This window comes from Mesoplodon bidens (assembly GCF_964165515.1).
Source record: "Mesoplodon bidens genome assembly, chromosome: 20".
In the NCBI taxonomy this organism is placed as follows: domain Eukaryota; kingdom Metazoa; phylum Chordata; class Mammalia; order Artiodactyla; family Ziphiidae; genus Mesoplodon; species Mesoplodon bidens.
This window is the reverse complement of record NC_138181.1, coordinates 7,762,540-7,782,557: the sequence shown is the minus strand read 5'-3', so window position 1 is coordinate 7,782,557 and position 20,018 is coordinate 7,762,540. Positions and strand designations below refer to the sequence as shown.

Sequence of the window (20,018 nt, the reverse complement as noted above, 5' to 3'; positions counted from 1 at the left end):
GGCCTTGGTGGGGCTCTGTTTCATGTCTTTCGTCACCAGGGGCACCTGACCGTGAGTGGAGGTGAGTGGAAACCTGTGGATTGCTTCCCAGAGTAATTTGTAAGTGTGACAGGTGTTCTGGCTTTTGTTCCCAGAGCCTCGTTGATTAAAAGTGCTTGCAGTATTTAAAAGTGGAAAATAAGTAGGAACAGTACCTTATAGAAAGGTAATTTCATAGTTTTCTTCTACGGTTTTGGAAACCAGTATTATTGCATTATGGTTGCAGTGCATTTCCGCTTTATTATTACAATCCTATAAGGTAAGAAAGGTGAGATGTAGGTTCCCATCTGACAGGTGGAAAACGGAAGTCAGGAAGAGGTGGCTGACCCCCCCCACCAGGCACACAGTGGGGCAGGGGCCAGATCCCTGCTCTCCGTCACCATTCCCACATTAGCATCAGAAGTGTCACCAGCAAAGTGGCTTTCACAGGAATATGGGAGGGACTTCTGTGCTAAGATCCCAGCCGCACAGGTGATGGGTGGGGTACCCACACAGCACCCAGGCTCTCTGTAAGCTGAGATGTCTTCGCTGGTCCATTCAGCAGACAGTGCAGGCAATAGGAGGACAGGGTGAAGCCAGTAGAAGGTCCCTGTGCCACTGGACGGTGTGCCCCTCCAAGGCAAAATGTCCCACTGTTGTCATCGCCAAGCTGGGCTGTGATCTTCTGTAGAGACGCCAGCGGGGCTTATCTGAAGCTGTTGCCAGCTCAGGCTGAGCCTGGGGGGCAGTGGTAGGAATTGCCTCAAGCGGCTCTCTCTCCTGTTGAGGTAGCAAAGCCGTGTTTCTTTACCTCTCAGGGTGGAGAAAGGAAGCCGCTGTCTGACCATGAGGAGGTGATGGGACTCAGTCTCCCATGCTTCCCTGCAGTGGGAAAGTAAACTGATTTTCATTGAAAATGTGTTCTGTGGAATTCTTTGTGAAGGCTGATTCTTTGTTGAAGCTTCCAGAAGTAGGAAAACCTGTTCTCTCCCACCCCATCCTGGGTCCCCCTCCAGCTAACCTCTGGCAGCTGATGTAATGATCTTTTCCAGCCTGGGTTCCTCTAGGCTGCACCAGGTTCATTTCTCACCATGTCTTAGCGTGGTTTCACTTGCGGCGTGAGGCGCACAGCACAGTAGTAACACCGTTCTCTCTTCCCCCAGCGAAATTGTAATACCGCACGTTCGTTGTGTATCTGTACGTACTGTGTGTATGCATGTGCTTTATACATAAACACAGTAAGAGTTTTTCACTCCTACTTAGCGGTGATATCACTCCTGTTGAGACAGAAAAACTTCATGTTTCCTTTCCATAGAGTTCTAAGCTTCTAATAGGGCTTGAGGGGGGGAATGGGATGCAGGATTTATTTTCTTTCAACCAATCAGAATAAAAGTTCCTTTGATTTTAAATAAAGTACTGTTTTACATTTGACATTGAATAGGATTAATGTTTCAACTTCAAATCAAGACCTTATTTACTTTCAAGGAATTCATTTCATTTCACAATTTAAAAGTTTTATCCTGGGCTTCCCTGGTGGCGCAGTGGTTGGGAGTCCACCTGCCGATGCAGGGGACATGGGTTTGTGCCCCGGTTCGGGAAGATCCCACATGCCGCGGAGCGGCTGGGCCCGTGAGCCATGGCTGCCGAGCCTGTGCGTCCGGAGCCTGTGCTCCGCAACGGGAGAGGCCACAACAGTGAGAGGCCCACGTACTGCAAAAAAAAAAAAAAAAAAAAAAAAGTTTTATCCTTTTATTGCCATTCCTGCAGGGAAGCTCAAGGTCTGGCATGGTCCAGCCAGCTTCTCAGGTCCTCAGAACTAGTGGTCAAGTCAGAAACAGAACTCAGATTGCTGTGTCCACAGCTCTAAGGCCTCTGAGTTATCCTGCAACCTTTACCAGTCACCTCCGAATACAGCTGAGACCTTCCATAGAGCACACAGGTCTGGTATTTTAGGAGTCAGTATTTATGGCTCTTTATCCCAGAAAGAGCAATTGTCTCTGAGACAAAGGGGCCTCCGTCAAAAAAGAAAAGCATCCATTATGTTCTTACTGGATGAGCCATTTCTGGAGCACTTGCTGCCCATAGAGAGGTAGTCGAGGTGTGCGTGGGGCAGTCAGGGACTGGAGCAGTTTCCTGTGCTGGGCAGTGATGCCCCAGGTCATTTCACTCACTCACTTCTTTCTCCTAGACTCGCCCAGGGTCACACAGCCAGCTAGAACTCAGGCCAAGACCAGGATTCCCTTATCTAGTGTGGCAGAGACAGATTTGCTTAAGATCTCGGTGAGAGCGGAAATAGAAGGGAAATGACCAGAGGAGAGCCTCGAACTCCAGAAGTTAATATGGTGGAGAGAGAACATGTGGGTGCAGAGAAGGTATAAAATAACAGGTAGTGATTGGAGGTGGCTAAATTAGGAGAGACTTCCTGCCAGGGGTTCCTTCTGGCTCAGTCTTGAAAGATACGACACATATATATTAATAAGTTCTTGAGAGCCTTCACTGGAGTGCATCAGTATCAAGGTGAAGGGAAAGCCCAGGTCCGGAATGCGGCTGTAACAGACGACTGCCATGTGCAAACGGGAGACTTGGCCAGTACGACCTTGGTCGTCAGTGAACCACTTATTACTCCTGGCTTTTGCCACTGACACTTGATAACATTTGCCTGCAGATAGAGGCGAGAAACCAAATTTATGGGGATTTTTTGTGTGTTTAGTTTACTTCTTTCTTTACATTTGAGTGCAGACAGTTAGTAATCAGTAGTAAGTGAAATCATGGGATTTCATACTAATATTTAATTTGCAGAGTTTTAAACCTGAGGTGAAACTTGCTGATGCTTTAATGTAGAAACAGCCTTCCGAGAAAGGAATAACCCTTCGTTTACGTAACTGCTAACTTTAGACATCCCCTCTCTTGGTTCGAGCCTTGTCAGTTCCTGCTGAGGCCACTGCAGGAGCCATCTAGATCCACCTCTCCCTCACACTCCAGTCTCTCCTTCACCCTCGGCCAGAGATGCATTTCCAAAACACAGATTACTTGCAGTAAAAAAAAACCTTTGAAGGCATAAAGCAGGTGGTGCGCTCAGAAGTGTTTAAAGCCCACTCTCCGAAGGGGGAAGGAGCTGGCTCCCAGCGTTGTCTGCCTATCTTTGGGGCGTCAGTCCTCCAGCGGGGCCTGGTTCAGGCTCCACCCGTGACATCTCTGGACAGAGCTGGGAAGAGACTTCCTTGCCCAGGCGGTGGGCTGGTCCCGGCCGTGCCAGCACAGCCCTGAATCCTGATTCTTTGGGGGATGAACTGCCCTCCACAATCTGACTCTCGTACTCATCACCGAGGAAATGTCTGCAAACCCGACCCCAGCACCTGGGCTTGACGCCAGCTGGAGCACCCCTGCCCCGTGTCTCCTGAGCTGCTCTCCCCCGAGGGCCATCTCCTCTCCGGCGCTGATGCCCACAGTGCCTGGCCGCTCCCTCTGTCATGTGGTCCTGCCCGGCACTGTCTGACGACTGGTCAGCGTACGCCTGGTCCGCGGGCCCTGTCCTCCCCTCTCTCTCGTTACACCCTTCTCTCTCCTGAGAGTACTTTAACCAAAAGAGTACTTCACCACTGACCTGCATTTCAGTTTAAACTTCTAAAAAGTGCTGACTGGGCCTGGTCCATCCCTTTAGTCTGTTTCTGTTTGTTCAGGAAGCAGACATTCGCTGAGAACAGAAGTCACATTCACAGATGCCATGTCCGTGGCCTTTGGGCCGCTGGCACTCTGCCCACGTTGTCGTGTAACAGTCAGGAAGGGGGGAAAAGGAGTCATGTCACGGGTGAGAACGTTGAAGCTCAGAGGCAAGCGTCACTTGCTCAGACGCCCTCAGCGCTGGGTCGGGAACTCAAGTGATGGGACCAGACTGCGGCAGCTGGGGTCAGGGGCACGTTCTCCACATCCGCGTGCTTCCAGGGGGCAGAGGGTCTGGCTCTGGGTTGCAGGCTCCCTGGGCAGAGTCCTGGTCCAGCACGATGCCCTTCAGAAGACACTTCTTTTTTTCTTTTTTTTAAATTTATTTTTGGCTGTGTTGGGTCTTTGTTGCTGTGTGTGGGCTTTCTCTAGCTGCAGCAAGCGGGGGCTACGCTTTGTTGCCGTGCGCACTCTTCTCATTGCCATGGCTTCTCTTGTTGCAGAGCACAGGCTCTAGGTGCGCGAGCTTCAGTAGTTGTGGCTTGTGGGCTCAGTAGTTGTGCCACACGGGCTCGGTAGTTGTGGCTTGTGGGCTCTAGAGCGCAGGCTCAGTAGTTGTGGCACATGAGTTCAGTTGCTCTGCAGCATGTGGGATCTTCCCAGACCAGGGCTCGAACCCATGTCCCCTGCATTGGCAGGCAGATCCCGAACCACTGTGCCACCAGGGAAGTCCCAACACTTCACTCTTTCATGCGGATGCCGATGAAAGGAGACTTGTAGAAAAGTGTGGGTTAGTACAAATCCTGGAGGAGGTGACAATTGAGTCCGTTCTTAGACCAATTCTTTGAAAGCTGTGGCTTGAGAAACACCTTATTTGTCAAGAAATGGACACCGTCACGGCCAGCCTGGTGCTGGTCTGGGCTCGGCCTCGACTGGCTGAGTGATCATGGGCAGGTCATGCTGCCTCCCAGCCCGAGGCCCGTGCACACCACACGCAGCCCCTGGGATCCTGTGCATGTGACCCCTGAACCTCAGGGCCCAGCCCACGCGGGGTGTACAGGGGACGGCAGCCTGGCCTCGGGACCCCTGCAGCCCAGGTTGTCTGCCGCTCACCGCGTAACCGCACGGCCTGGTGCACGGTGAAATCACAAGCCCTCAGTACTCAGGACGTACTAAGACTTCAAGGCAACAATGGCTGAGCCTCCCACCAGGCACGAGGCCTGTAAACCCGGGGCCCGTGGGGTTTCCGGTGACGTGAGGCGGGCCAAGCGCAGCCTCGGCTCCTGGGCGACTCTCTCTGGTTTAGAGGAAATACTCTGCCTGAGAATTTGTAACTGATTTTATTTTCCGGCCCAGATTGCTTCCCCGGCATTTGCCAAGTCAGCCACGTGGAGCCCCACAGGCGCGACTGAACCTGTGGGGCCTCAGGGAGGAGCCTTCCCACATCTGTGGGGAGAGGAGCTGATTTGTGCTTTGTGTTTTTGTCCTGATAGGAAGTTATTACTCCCGTCACATGACCTCCCCCCGAGTGCATGTCTGGGGGCTCCCCGAGGGAGGGCGGGCCTGACCACTGTCCAGTTGTCTGGTTGTGGTGTGTCGTGCTGGGCAGAGCCTGCTGGGATCCGGGTGCAGAGGGTGCTGGGGGTCGGGAGGGGGCATGGTCATGAGGACACAGCCCTGGAAGCAGAGGGGTGAGATCCAGGGCAGGGGGATTGTCCTCTTACAGTATCATCTCCATCTCGTCCACGGTAGTAGATGTCACCCGCGTGTGTAGCTCCGTGTAGAAGCTTGGGGCCAAGGTTCTAAGAAGTCGAGCCGTCTGCTTAGAGCCCAGGAAGGGGAAAGCGTTTCTGCCTGTGGGTCCAGAGCCCAAGGTTCTGAGAGCTTCCTCTGGACTCCGAGGTCTGGGCTGAGCCCCTCGCTGCTGAGAATTCCCTACCCCAGCCGTCTCCGTTTCCACTGGCTGGTTGTTCCTCACTCGTTCCTTGGAGGAGTGACTGAGTGCCTGCTGGGTGCTGGACAGTGATCGGACCTGCACATCCAGCCTGAGCGAGACCAAGGCCCTGAGCTTACGTTCACCAGTGGTGGTGGGTGAGGACAGCAGGCGGAAACAGCCCCTCGACAGGAGAGTTTCAGAGAAACCTCACGTTACAGAGAAAATAAACCAGCTGATGTGACGTGACACTGGCGTGGGGTCAGGGTGACCGCTCTGAGCGGAGCCCAGTGGTGAGCAGGAAAGGGCGACCCCAGCCGGGCAGACTGCGGGTGTCCAGCCTTGGAGACCTGTGAGCTGCCACATTCGAGGGGACAGGGGATGGACAGGGCAGGCAGGGGCAGGTCACGTGGGGCCTCTGCAGGCCAGATGTTCCTGTGGATTTTATTCTGATTGCCTGGGGGAGGGTGCAGTTAAACCACCGAGGGTTCGGAAGTGGGCTGTGCTGCGGCCTGCCGCACGCTCGAGGCCTCATGGGCTGTCGAGGGCACTGCTTCAGTTAGTGCCCAGCCCACCTGAGGGGCGTGGACTTGGCACGCACGCCCATCTTGCCCGCACGGTATGTGCCGAGGGAACCACCAGATCTCTTCCTACCAAGGGATGAATTTTGATGCGCTGTTCAGATACTGACTTTTCATGGCCTGCCAGGTTTAAAGCCCCCGTTAATGAGTGTTTGTGTAGCTCATTCCCGGCTCACAAGTCAGTTTGCCTCTCACACTGTCCCCAGGTGAGGGTACTTGTCGGGCACTGTGTCCACTCAGTGGGTCCTGGGAGGCCACCTCTGCAGTCCCTCTAGTGTTTCTTCCCAAGTGCTGGCCCATTGTTTTCCCCGTGTGGAGCTTTCTCAAATGCCAGGTAGACCGCTGCCAAATATTTGAAGTTCGAATGCTGCACAGCTCTCTGACTGCATTTTTTTATATATAAATTTATTTATTTTATTTATTTATTTTTGGCTGTATTGGGTCTTCGTTGCTGTGCACGGGCTTTCTCTAGTTGCAGCGAGCAAGGGCTACTCTTCGTTGCGGTGCGTGGGCTTCTCATCATGGTGGCTTCTCTTGTTGCGGAGCACGGGCTCTAGGCGCGAAGGCTTCAGTAGTTGTGGCGTGTGGGCTCAGTAGTTGTGGCTCACAGGCTCTAGAGCACAGGCTCAGTAGCTGTGGCACACGGGCTTAGTTGCTCTGAGGCATGTGGGATCTTCCCGGACCATGGCTCGAACCTGTGTCCTCTGCATTGGCCAGGCGGCCTCTTAACCACTGTGCCACCAGGGGGGCCCTCTTTGACTGCATTTTTACCCAGGCCATGTCTGTGTCCCAGCCACCAGAAAGGACAGTGAGCCATTAGCCGTGGCAGAGACAGTGTACCTGCCATGACTGGGATGGAACAGAAAGCATTTTTAAAAAATGACTCAGTGGATAAACCAACCTTAGCCACTGGGGACAGACACCAAAAACAACGGGAACTACGAACCTGCAGCCTGCAAAAAGGAGACCCCAAACACAGTAACATAAGCAAAATGAGAAGACAGAAAAACACACAGCAGGAGAAGGAGCAAGATAAAAACCCACCAGACCTAACAAATGAAGAGGTAATAGGCAGTCTACCTGAAAAAGAATTCAGAATAATGATGGTAAAGATGATCCAAGATTCTATTTCCCAGATCCAAAATCTTGGAAATAGAATAGACAAAATGCAAGAAACAGTTAACAAGGATCTAGAAGAACTAAAGATGAATCAAGCATCGATTAAAAACACAATACATGAAATAAAAAATACTCTAGATGGGATCAATAGCAGAATAACTGAGGCAGAAGAACGGATAAGTGAGGTGGAAGATAAAATAGTGGAAATAACTGCTGCAGAGCAAAATAAAGAAAAAAGAATGAAAAGAACAGAGGACAGTCTCAGAGACCTCTGGGACAACATTAAATGCACCAACATTCGAATTATAGGGGTTCCAGAAGAAGAAGAGAAAAAGAAAGGGACTGAGAAAATATTTGAAGAGATTATAGTTGAAAACTTCCCTAATATGGGAAAGGAAATAGTTAATCAAGTCCAGGAGGCACAGAGAGTCCCATACAGAATAAATCCAAGGAGAAATACGCCAAGACACATATTAATCAAACTGTCAAAAATTAAACACAAAGAAATCATATTAAAAGCAGCAAGGGAAAAACAACAAATAACACACAAGGGAATCCCCATCAGGTTAACAGCTGATCTCTCAGCAGAAACTACAAGCCAGAAGGGAGTGGCAGGACATAATTAAAGTGATGAAAGAGAAAAACCTGCAACCAAGATTACTCTACCCAGCAAGGATCTCATTCAGATTTGATGGAGAAATTAAAACGTTTACAGACAAGCAAAAGCTGAGAGAGTTCAGCACCACCAAACCAGCTTTACAACAAATGCTAAAGGAACTTCTCTAGGCAAGAAACACAACAGAAGGAAAAGACCTACAATAACGAACCCAAAACAGTTAAGAAAATGGGAATAGGAACATACATATCGATAATTACCTTAAATGTAAATGGACTAAATGCTCCCACCAAAAGACACAGATTGGCTGAATGGATACAAAAACAAGACCCATATATATGCTGTCTACAAGAGACCCACTTCAGACCTAGAGACACATACAGACTGAAAGTAAGGGGATGGAAAAAGATATTCCATGCAAATGGAAACCAAAAGAAAGCTGGAGTAGCAATTCTCATATCAGACAAAATAGACTTTAAAATAAAGACTACTAGAAGAGACAAAGAAGGACACTACCTAATGATCAAGGGATCGATCCAAGAAGAAGATATAACAATTGTAAATATTTATGCACCCAACATAGGAGCACCTCCATACATAAGGCAAATACTAACAGCCATAAAAGGAGAAATCGACAGTAACACAATCATAGTAGGGGACTTTAACACCCCACTTTCACCAATGGACAGATCTTCCAAAATGAAAATAAATAAGGAAACACAAGCTTTACATGATACATTAAACAAGATGGACTTAATTGATATTTATAGGACATTCCATCCAAAAACAACAGAATACACATTTTTCTCAAGTGCTCATGGAACATTCTCCAGGATAGATCATATCTTGGGTCACAAATCAAGCCTTGGTAAATTTAAGAAAATTGAAATTGTATCAAGTATCTTTTCTGACCACAATGCTATGAGACTAGATATCAATTACAGGAAAAGAGCTGTAAAAAATACAAACACATGGAGGCTAAACAATACACTACTTAATAACGAAGTGATCACTGAAGAAATCAAAGAGGAAATTAAAAAATACCTAGAAACAAATGACAATGGAGACACGACGACCCAAAACCTATGGGATGCAGCAAAAGCAGTTCTAAGAGGGAAGTTTATAGCAATACAATCCCACCTTAAGAAACAGGAAACATCTCGAATAAACAACCTAACCTTGCACCTAAAGCAATTAGAGAAAGAAGAACAAAAACATCCCAAAGTTAGCAGAAGGAAAGAAATCATAAAAATCAGATCAGAAATAAATGAAAAAGAAATGAAGGAAATGATAGCAAAGATCAATAAAACTAAAAGCTGGTTCTTTGAGAAGATAAACAAAATTGATAAACCATTAGCCAGACTCATCAAGAAAAGAAGGGAGAAGACTCAAATCAATAGAATTAGAAATGAAAAAGGAGAAGTAACAACTGACACTGCAGAAATACAAAAGATCTTGAGAGATTACTATAAGCAACTCTATGCCCATAAAATGGACAACCTGGAAGAGATGGACAAATTCTTAGAAATGCACAACCTGCCAAGACTGACTCAGGAAGAAATAGAAAATATGAATAGACCTATCACAAGCACTGAAATTGAAACTGTGATTAAAAATCTTCCATCAAACAAAAGCCCAGGACCAGATGGCTTCACAGGCGAATTCTATCAAACATTTAGAGAAGAGCTAACACCCATCCTTCTCAAACTCTTCCAAACAATATCAGAGGAAGGAACACTCCCAAACTCATTCTACGAGGCCACCATCACCTTGATACCAAAACCAGGCAAGGATGTCACAAAGAAAGAAAACTACAGGCCAATATCACTGATGAACATAGATGCAAAAATCCTCAACAAAATACTAGCAAACAGAATCCAACAGCACATTAAAAGGATCATACACCATGATCAAGTGGGGTTTATTCCAGGAATGCAAGGATTCTTCAATATACGCAAATCAATCAATGTGATACACCATATTAACAAGTTGAAGGAGAAAAACCATATGATCATCTCAATAGATGCAGAGAAAGCTTTCGACAAAATTCAACACCCATTTATGATAAAAACCCTGCAGAAAGTAGGCATAGAGGGAACTTTCCTCAACATAATGAAGGCCATATGTGACAAACCCACAGCCAACATTGTCCTCAATGGTGAAAAACTGAAACCATTTCCACTAAGATCAGGAACAAGACAAGGCTGCCCACTCTCACCACTCTTATTTAACATAGTTTTGGAAGTTTTAGCCACAGCAATCAGAGAAGAAAAGGAAATAAAAGGAATCCAAATTGGAAAAGAAGAAGTAAAGCTGTCACTGTTTGCAGATGACATGATACTATACATAGAGAATCCTAAAGATGCTACTGAAAAACTACTAGAGCTAATCAATGAATTTGGTAAAGTAGCAGGATACAAAATTAATGTACAGAAATCTCTGGCATTCCTGTACACTAATGATGAAAAATCTGAAAATGAAATCAAGAAAACACTCCCATTTACCATTGCAACAAAAAGAATAAAATATCTAGGAATAAACCTACCTAAGGAGACAAAAGACCTGTATGCAGAAAATTATAAGACACTGATGAAAGAAATGAAAGATGATACAAATAGATGGAGAGATATACCATGCTCTTGGATTGGAAGAATCAATATTGTGAAAATGACTCTACTACCCAAAGCAATCTACAGATTCAATGCAATCCCTATCAAACTACCACTGGCATTTTTCACAGAACTAGAACAAAAAATTTCAAAATTTGTTTGGAAAAACAAAAGACCCCGAATAGCCAAAGCAATCTTGAGAACGAAAAACGGAGCTGGAGGAATCAGGCTCCCTGACTTCAGACTATACTACAAAGCTACAGTAATCAAGACAGTGTGGTACTGGCATAAAAACAGAAAGATAGATCAGTGGATCAGGGTAGAAAGCCCAGAGATAAACCCACGCACATATGGCCAACTTATCTTTGATAAAGGAGGCAGGAATGTACAGTGGAGAAAGGACAGCCTCTTCAATAAGTGGTGCTGGGAAAACTGGACAGGGACATGTAAAAGTTTGAGATTAGATCACTCCCTAACACCATACACAAAAATAAGCTCAAAATGGATTAAAGACTTCAATGTAAGGCCAGAAACTATCAAACTCTTAGAGGAAAACATAGGTAGAACACTCTATGACATAAATCACAGCAAGATCCTTTTGGACCCACCTCCTAGAGAAATGGAAATAAAAACAAAGATAAACAAATGGGACCTAATGAAACTTCAAAGCTTTTGCACAGCAAAGGAAACCATAAACAAGACCAAAAGACAACCCTCAGAATGGGAGAAAATATTTGCAAATGAAGCAACTGACAAAGGATTAATCTCCAAAATTTATAAGCAGCTCATGCAGCTCAATAGCAAAAAAACAAACAACCCAATCCAAAAATGGGCAGAAGACTTAAATAGGCATTTCTCCAAAGAAGATATACAGACTGCCAACAAACACATGAAAGAATGCTCAACATCATTAATCATTAGAGAAATGCAAATCAAAACTACAATGAGATATCATCTCACACCAGTCAGAATGGCCATCATCAAGAAATCTAGAAACAATAAATGCTGGCGAGGGTGTGGAGAAAAGGGAAGACTCTTGCACTGCTGGTGGGAATGTGAACTGGTACAGCCACTATGGAGAACAGTATGGAGGTTCCTTAAAAAACTACAAATAGAACTACCATATGACCCAGCAATCCCACTACTAGGCATATACCCTGAGAAAACCATAATTCAAAAAGAGACATGTACCAAAATGTTCATTGCAGCTCTATTCACAATAGCCCGGAGCTGGAAACAACCTAAGTGTCCATCATCGGATGAATGGATAAAGAAGATGTGGCACATATATACAATGGAATATTACTCAGCCATAAAAAGAAACGAAACTGAGCTATTTGTAATGAGGTGGATAGACCTAGAGTCTGTCATACAGAGTGAAGTAAGTCAGAAAGAGAAAGACAAATACCGTATGCTAACACATATATACGGAATTTAAAAAAAAATGTCATGAAGAACCTAGGGGTAAAACGGGAATAAAGACACAGACCTACTTGAGAATGGACTTGAGGACATGGGGAGGGGGAAGGGTAAGCTGTGACAAAGCGAAAGAGAGGCATGGACATATATACACTACCAAATGTAAGGTAGATAGATAGTGGGAAGCAGCCGCAGAGCACAGGGAGATCAGCTCGGTGCTTTGTGACCGCCTGGAGGGGTGGGATGGGGAGGGTGGGAGGGAGGGAGATGCATGAGGGAAGGGATGTGGGAACAGATGTATATGTATGACTGATTCACTTTGTTATAAAGCAGAAACTAAGTCAAAAAATAATATTAAAAAAAAATGACTCAGTGGAAATTTTTCCCGACTTTCCTGCCCTGTGAAATCTTTCCACTTGATGCTAATGACACATGTGGCTGGGGAGCTACCATACAGCAGGCCTTGGTTCTGGAGCCGAGGGGGACAGACAGGCCTCTCCTGGCCCTTCTCCTTGGTGTTGATTTGTGCCAACCATAGTGTAAGTGACATCCACGTGTAGGTTGTAGTGAAATAAGACGGTTTCATAGGTCGCAGAGTAGAGGAAATGTTAAGTCCATCGCCGCTTCTGCAGGCCATTTGTCAAGTGTAGTGTAGCCTGTGGTACAGGTGGAGGGCAGCGACGGGGTGAGTATTTGGGTGTCAGGCTGGGAGAGCCGTTGGGGCGACTAGGCTCCATCTCCTCATTAAAGGAACAGAAACAGAGGGACTGCAGGGCCTGCCTGAGGCAGACACGCCGGCCACAGGTCTCGCCGGGGCGGGGCGAGCTCTCTCCAGTTAGCGGGCAACGGGCCGGGCGTGGGGGCCCTGCTGCGGGGCTTCCTTTCCTCCTAACACCTACGCGAGCGACCGGGACAAATCCGGAAAAACAGCCATTAGGGTCGCAAAGCCACTCCCAGGATTAGTGCAGCCGGAAATACGTAAACAACAAAAACCATTTTAAAACTAGTCTTGCTGCTCCAGCAAATACGTTAGAAATGTACTTGCAGAGTGAGAGACACGGGGCAGGGCCAGGCCCGGCTTTTCATAGCCGGTCCCTGCCTGGAGGCCCCGCACGTGCGCGGGGAGCAGCTGATGTTAAAACGGACCGCAGATGAATGGACTGAGCGTGTCCTCAGGGCCTGGCCTCTCGGTGCCCTTGTCCAGGGCCAGCAGCGCAGCCTCGGGTTTGCTTTTCAGTCCCTGAGGGAGTCCGGTTCGTGCCCCGGGCCAGGGCGCCTGAATTCTAGGTGGTTCCCTCTCCTTCTCTCAGCTTCCTGAGCCCTTTGCCGGCCGCCCGCCTGGCCTATGGGCCCCAGGCCTGCTTCTCGCCCGTGCAGGTGTCAGGCCAGATGTGTAGGTGGTTTTTCCATGGCGCCGCCCCAAACTGGCTCCCCACCCCGGACCCCGCTGCGCTGTGAGAGAGGGAGAGAGAGAGAGAGAGAGAGAGAGAGAGAGAGAGAGAGAGTGTGTGTGTGTGTGTGTGTGTGTGTGTGTGTGTGTGTGTGTTCAAGCCTCTGCCCTGGAAACATTCCGGCCACAGGTGCCCAAAATCACAGAGCCCCTTGGGGACGGGTGGCTTGCTGTGTCCTGACTGTCCTCCACCCAGGGGCTGGCTGTGTGTCAGCGACGCCCCCCACGTGTGACACCCCCATCCGCGTCCACTCTGTCCTACCTCAAGTGACGGTGCCCTCCCTGCAGGTCATAAAGAAGGAAACTGGGTTCTGGAGAGACTTCGGGTTCGGGATGACGTGCCAGTACCGGTCCGACTTCATCAACATAGGTGAGCCCGGGGCCCTGGTGCCTAAGGAGGCCGCTCTCCGGCCACGGATGTGGGCGCTGGGCTGAGGGCGCTCGGGGCAGTGGGGACCCTGTCTTCTCCTTCAGCACCTCTCATTGTCCCGGGGGAGGACAGAAATGAGGGCAAAGTCAGGCCGTTGCACGAAGGCGGCTTTGGAGCAAGTTGCCCAGGGCCTCCGTCCAGCCGGGCCAGGCTCCTGTGTCCGCACAGAACGTCCTCCACGGAGAGGGGAGCCACCTGAAAGAAGAGCAACACGGAGGACTGGGGAAAGTCACACATCGGGGGGTCCCGGTTCCTCTCTGCTGAACCTGTGAAAGTTCCAGATGTCACTGCACGTCCGGAGTGCGCAATTACTGTCAACAGGCACACAGGCGTGTACACAGATGCCTGGACGTGTGCACACACACACACGTACATGCCCAAGCACGCGCACACACACACACACGCGGCTCCCAGAACACAGAGAGGAAGGGCCTTCTGGTTGCAGATGAGGGACCGAGTCTTTCAGACGCAGATAGACCTCACAGCCATCGGGGGTGCTAGTCAGGATCAGCACCGAGGGTCTCCTGTCCCCTGGGAAATAGCACACACACACACACACACACACACACACACACACACACACACACACACACACACACACACACACACACACACACACACACACACACACACACACACACACACACACACACACACACACACACACACACACACACACACACACACACACACACACCCTCCCCACGGCAGGACCTACTCAGTTGCCTCTGGAGGGAATAGATCTGTAGATTGTACAGGACCAGGGATGAGTGAACAGGCCCAAGCCTTGACCTTGGGCCCAGAGGCTCGGGTGGACCCTGAGTGGGGTGGAGCTAGAGGCCCTCCCTCCCGTGGAGATTCCCCCCGCTGCGTCCCCCTGGGGCCCCTCAGCCCCCTGTCTTACTTTCTCCTAGCCCGTCCCCTCCTGCCCAAGGCTTTGGGCTTCTCTCCGTAAGGTCAGTGAGTCGGTCTGAGGAGGCCAGTTTCTTTTGCTCAGAAGTGCAGTGGACAACAGGGACTCTACAGGACCCTCGAAGAGATCACCGAGTTAGAAAGGTTAAAAAAAACCCAAACGTCTTGAAGTCAAGTCCTGCTAGAAGCAGCAGAACGTGGGGGACATGGGTCTCTGAGTGGTGGGTTTGCTCAGGTTCCCAGCAACTCACCACGGGTGCTCCTTGATTTCTTTAAGAAGTCGTCCTAAATGATTATTTGCAAATCTAATTTCCAAAAGTGACGTATTTTTAAAATGTTCTGAAGGAAATTTCCATTTTGAGAAACTCTTGCTTCCTTGCTCTGTGTACAAGCAAAGGTGATTTTGAGATGATGTACGTTTAGCAGTTTTGGAGTTATAACACACTGGATTTTCCTAACGGTAGAGCATCGCTGTCACTGACAACCAGGGGGTGGCAGGCGGGAAGGGGGCTCGTGCTTGGAGCCTCTGGGTCACATCTGGACCCCGTCGCTCTTTGCCATCCTGTGCACGTTTGCAGGTGTCTCACTTGTACGCCTTCTATCTAATAAGTAGTCATGACACCGGTGATGAGAAATCCATCACAGCCAGTCAAGCACTGCCCCGTACCTTACTGTCCCATCTGGTTATGGCACCTGCTGCATTTCAGGGTAAAGAAACTAAACTTAAGAGAGGGAAAGTGGCCGCCGGTATGATAACCAAGACGAATTCAGGCCGTGACTCAGGATCTTCCTGCCCCGCGTCCGGGGGCCGCACGGCACCCGTGCTCACCGCCAGGGGTGCAGGCTGGGTTCCCCACTTCCCCCTCCAGTGGGGGTCTCCATCGGAGCAGCGTGGCCTGGGGACTGCAGGGAATCGGGCTGTGCGACAAAGACACTGAGTCACTTCTCCACAAAAGGTCCAAGAAATCTCCTCAGGGAGAAAGGAAGGGTGACGACAGAGAGGCCAGTGCTTCTTGGTTCTGTCTGGGACGCCGTGGCTTGAAGTGAAGAGAAGATGTGAGGCCGCCTCAGTTTTCAAAGGTGACCCTTCCTCACCGTGTGAAGGAGTCACTAGAACGTGAAACGAGATTCTCTGAGTCAAACTTCAGAACTGTGAGGCCAGTCCCTTTAAAATGACTCCTTTCACCAGCCTGTGGAGGACACACAGCTTCGGGGACCTCCTTGAGTCGATAGGAGGAACAGTGCTTTAGTGGGACGTGAATTTTTCACACCGCAGGGCCCTGGTCCTCTGCAGTGGCAGGAGGAGGCCACGTTCAAAGAATCCCACGAGGGTTCGTTCAGGGGTTTTGGTTGGGACGCTGCAGCAGCCCTTGGTCTAAGGCTGGGGTATCGCTGACCCCAGAGCTGTTATAATTGCAGCCCACCACGCTGCTGGGGCCTCCTGGGAGCAAGTGAGGCTGGGATGCTGTGTGCAGTCACGCTGTCTCGGAGCTGGAGCCGCTGCCAGCGAGGCCCTCTGTGTCTGGGGTGTCTGAGCTCTCTGACCCCCGTGGACGCTCGTCACTTGGCGGGGTGGGGAGACCTCCCCGAGAGGCTCCTGCTCTCCACGCAGCAGCGTCCTGTGCTGGTGCGGATCAGGGGGCCCCCGGCAGCGTGTTCAGCAGTGTGTTCTCTCCCACAGGTGGGTTCGACCTGGACATCAAAGGCTGGGGTGGCGAGGACGTGCACCTTTACCGCAAGTACCTGCACAGCAACCTCATCGTGGTGCGGACGCCCGTGCGGGGCCTCTTCCACCTCTGGCACGAGAAGCGCTGCGTAGACGAGCTGACGCCCGAGCAGTACAAGATGTGCATGCAGTCCAAGGCCATGAACGAGGCGTCCCACGGGCAGCTGGGGATGCAGGTCTTCAGGCACGAGATAGAGGCCCACCTCCGCAAACAGAAACAGGAGACAAGGAGCCAGAAAACATGAGCTCCCACGGAACCGTGTGGGGAGACGGTTTGTTTTTTTCCTTTCGCAATTACCAAATGAATGGCTGCAACAAGGAAAAGATTGCCCTGAAGGGCAAGAAAAGAATTTGACGGATGAAAAGAATTTGATTAGTAAAGCAGGCGAGGGGAGAGCCTCCTGTTTCCCTCTGCCTGTTGAGCTTCTGCAACAGGAACCGAAACCCCTCGACCTGGCCTGCGAAAACAGCCCAAACGCACCCGTCCGGTGTCTGACAGAGGCAGCCTGATCGTGAGACTGTGAGCCTAATGGTGTGTTTACAGCAAAGCAAGAGCTGTTTGTTTTCTGTGCTTCCTGAAATATTCATGAACGAAGACCAGTTCTGTAAAAAGTTCATTAGAATGGAAGGCCAGCACGTCCCTCCCCATCTGAGTGATTATCAGCGGGGCTCTAGTGTCTGGGATGCTGAAATGTCAGGAGGCCGGTGAGGAGAGACCGTGTGAAATTCAAAGATACACTCATCGTGATCTTTGTGAATATATCAAGCAAAACCAAATGGACTAAAAATGAAAATAATCCCATCGCTATTGTATCATCTCCGCCCCAGATTAACCAAAAATAACCTGCTCATCCATCTTTTTGGTTGTAGTTTTAACAATCTCTGTTAATTTTATTTAAAAATGCACTTTTTTGGCTTATGAGTTATATTCTGCTTATTTAATTACCAGTTCGCAAGCCTTACTAAAAGAGCATAAATAGCTACATTTTTACATTTTTTGGAGAAGATACTTTTCGCTGCATTATGAGAACTTTCAGTTCAGAGCTTCGGCCTGTTACCCACATCCGAGGGCGTGGCAGTGCCCTGTGGGCACTGGACGGCAGACGGTCATCATGGGGAAGGCGTGGCCTGGGGCTGCTGGCCGAAAGGGACATGCGGCTACTTTATCTGAAGAGTATTTCCGGAGAGGAGCAACTGAACACTGGAGGGAAAGGAACATGTACTTTTTACCTTAACAGAAAAGGAAACATTCAGACTGGTGATAGAAGTCAGAAAACACATTTTCTCCTCAGGGGAACTGGGGACCACTTTCTTACCTGTTTAAATAAACCAAAGCAGACTGTGTGAACCAAACATTCTCTTTTCCAAGCAGGGTGCTGTTCCTGGCTTCTGGCTTCCACAAGAAGAAACGCAGGAAAATGTCTTTTGTGAAAGGTCACTCCATCTGCCGGCATCCAGCGGGACGGAGGATTGTGCTGTGTGTTCACCCACCCCAGCCAAGGGGTAACTAATTATTTTTTAACTTAAGCTGTTCTACGCAGTCAACCAAGATGCTTCTGAAAATCGCCTTTTATTATCGTTTCCAACTATTTAAAAAAATAATAAATGCAGTTAACATTGAGTGGTTTCTACATTCATGTGGAAATTATTTATTAGCCAGCACCAGATGCATGAGCTAATTATCTCTCTGGGTCCTTGCCTTCTGTTTGCCCACAGTCGACTCATTGTTTAAAAGCTTTAGGAACATTCAAGCTGTTGGTGTGTTAAAAAAAAAAAAAAAATGCTTTGTATTGATTTGTACTGGTAGTACATAAAATTTAATTAAAACCCAGGACATGAATGGAAGGTGGCATTGGACAACTAATAAAATGTGATTTGTGGGTACGATTTCTTCTTGGATTAAGAACACCACATCTTTAGTTTTTGGAGAACGGTTTTCCGTGTGTGTAGGCCAGGGTTCCCTGGCTGTGGCCCTACAGCGTTTCAGGCTAGATCACTCCCTGCTGGGGGCTGCCCCCAGCATCCCTGGTCTCTCCCCACTCGAAGCCAGGAGCACCTCTCAGCCAGGGGGACACCTAAACTGGCTCCTGTCACCGCCAGGTGTCCCCTGGGGGGAAGTGGTCTAGAGGGAGGAGAGAGCCATAGTGAAGAACCTGGCAGTTAATACAGTCCGCTTGTCCTTTTTGATTAGGAGACGTTGAGGAATGGTTTCCAGGAGCCTTTTTGGCTGTACGTGCGTTTCGTACTTCCGGGGCTGGGGGAGGAGGCTCCGGGCACCTGTCTGTCTGTCCACTGGGTCTTGGGCTTGGTGGGGCCGACCTTGCCCACTCCTGCCGTCTTCCTCTGGGTCGGGAGGTTGCTGTCCCAGCAAGGCCAGCAGCGGGAGCGAATGTCTGACTGTGGAATGAAGTCTCGGGGTCCTGGGATGGGGGCTCCAGGCCGCACTGTGGGGGGACCAGCCATTTGTGCGGGTTTACATTGCATATCATGGGTGCCTGAGGCAGGGGTTAAAAATGGGATTTTCAAGGATGCTGAGGGTGGCTGAAGAGATAACAGCATAGTGTCAAACTACCCCTCTTTTCAAAGCTTGGGTAGGTAAGCGGTTTTATCAAGAGGCAGGAGCCCTCACAGAGCCATGCAGGAGGGGTCTGTCTCAGCTTGGTCTGTAACACATACCACAGACAGGGCAGCTTCATCAACCGATGCTGATTTTCCCAGGTTCTGGAGGCTGCAAAGTCCAAGGTCAAAGCAAATTCCTTCGTATTCTTAAAAGGACACTAATCCCAGCATGGGGGCTCCACCCTCATGTCCTAGGACCTCTCAAAGGCCCCACCTCCAAAGACCATCTCATTAGGGCTTCAACTTAAGAATCTTATGGGGGCACAAACATTCATTCCCTAGCAGGACCTGTCCCGTTCCCTGCCCAAGATACTTATTTATAACGGAAGGGTTGGTGATGCACCACTGGAGCATTATAATCAGGGACTTGACATTTAACCTTAGACAGCAGAGGACGGCAGTGATGAATGACATCTTCTAAAGGAGGAAGGATGCTACCAGGGAAGCACTGAGGCTGGGGCTTGTCTGAGTTCCCTTCCAGCTCTGCATCCTCCACTGTTGTGACTGTATGTAAATCGCCCAGGAACTGGCCCCAGTCACGCCGCTGGAGCAGGGTCCCTAGTAGAACTTGGGGTCCCGTCCAGCAGCCGTGCACCAACCGGCCTCGTGAGAGCCAGTTGCTGGCACTCCCTCCCGCTCCTCACTTGTAACCTAAAGACACGTTGGCAGCTTGCAGTCAGCCCCGGCGGGGGGGACAGTCCTCCACTGGCATCCACGGGGGCTGCTTTTGTGCAAGTCTCTTATGTAGGATGCGTCGTATTTGCAGTTTCAGTTCAGCGTGGGAATCAGTATCAGGGTTTCCCCAGCCACATGCCTGGGTTCAAATGCAGTTCTTTCACTTCCAGCCCATATGATCTTAAACCTGACACTCATCTCCACCCGTTTTCTCGTTCAGGTTCATGAATGCAATCACATTTATATCATAC

General features: G+C 49.3%; 1 protein-coding gene across 8 annotated transcripts in view; it reads left to right on the top strand.

Moving 5' to 3' along the window:
• CSGALNACT1 (chondroitin sulfate N-acetylgalactosaminyltransferase 1) overlaps window positions 1-18,094 on the top strand; it is a 328,764-nt gene extending 310,670 nt beyond the window's left edge. For all 8 annotated transcript variants that reach the window (XM_081221110.1, XM_081221111.1, XM_081221115.1 and 5 more), the window contains 2 exons: window positions 13,694-13,775; window positions 16,429-18,094. In XM_081221110.1, coding sequence (XP_081077236.1) covers window positions 13,694-13,775; window positions 16,429-16,718 — 372 coding nt within the window. In that variant the 3' untranslated portion in view covers window positions 16,719-18,094. The remainder of the gene's footprint in view (window positions 1-13,693; window positions 13,776-16,428) is intronic.
• Window positions 18,095-20,018: the final 1,924 nt, after the last annotated feature.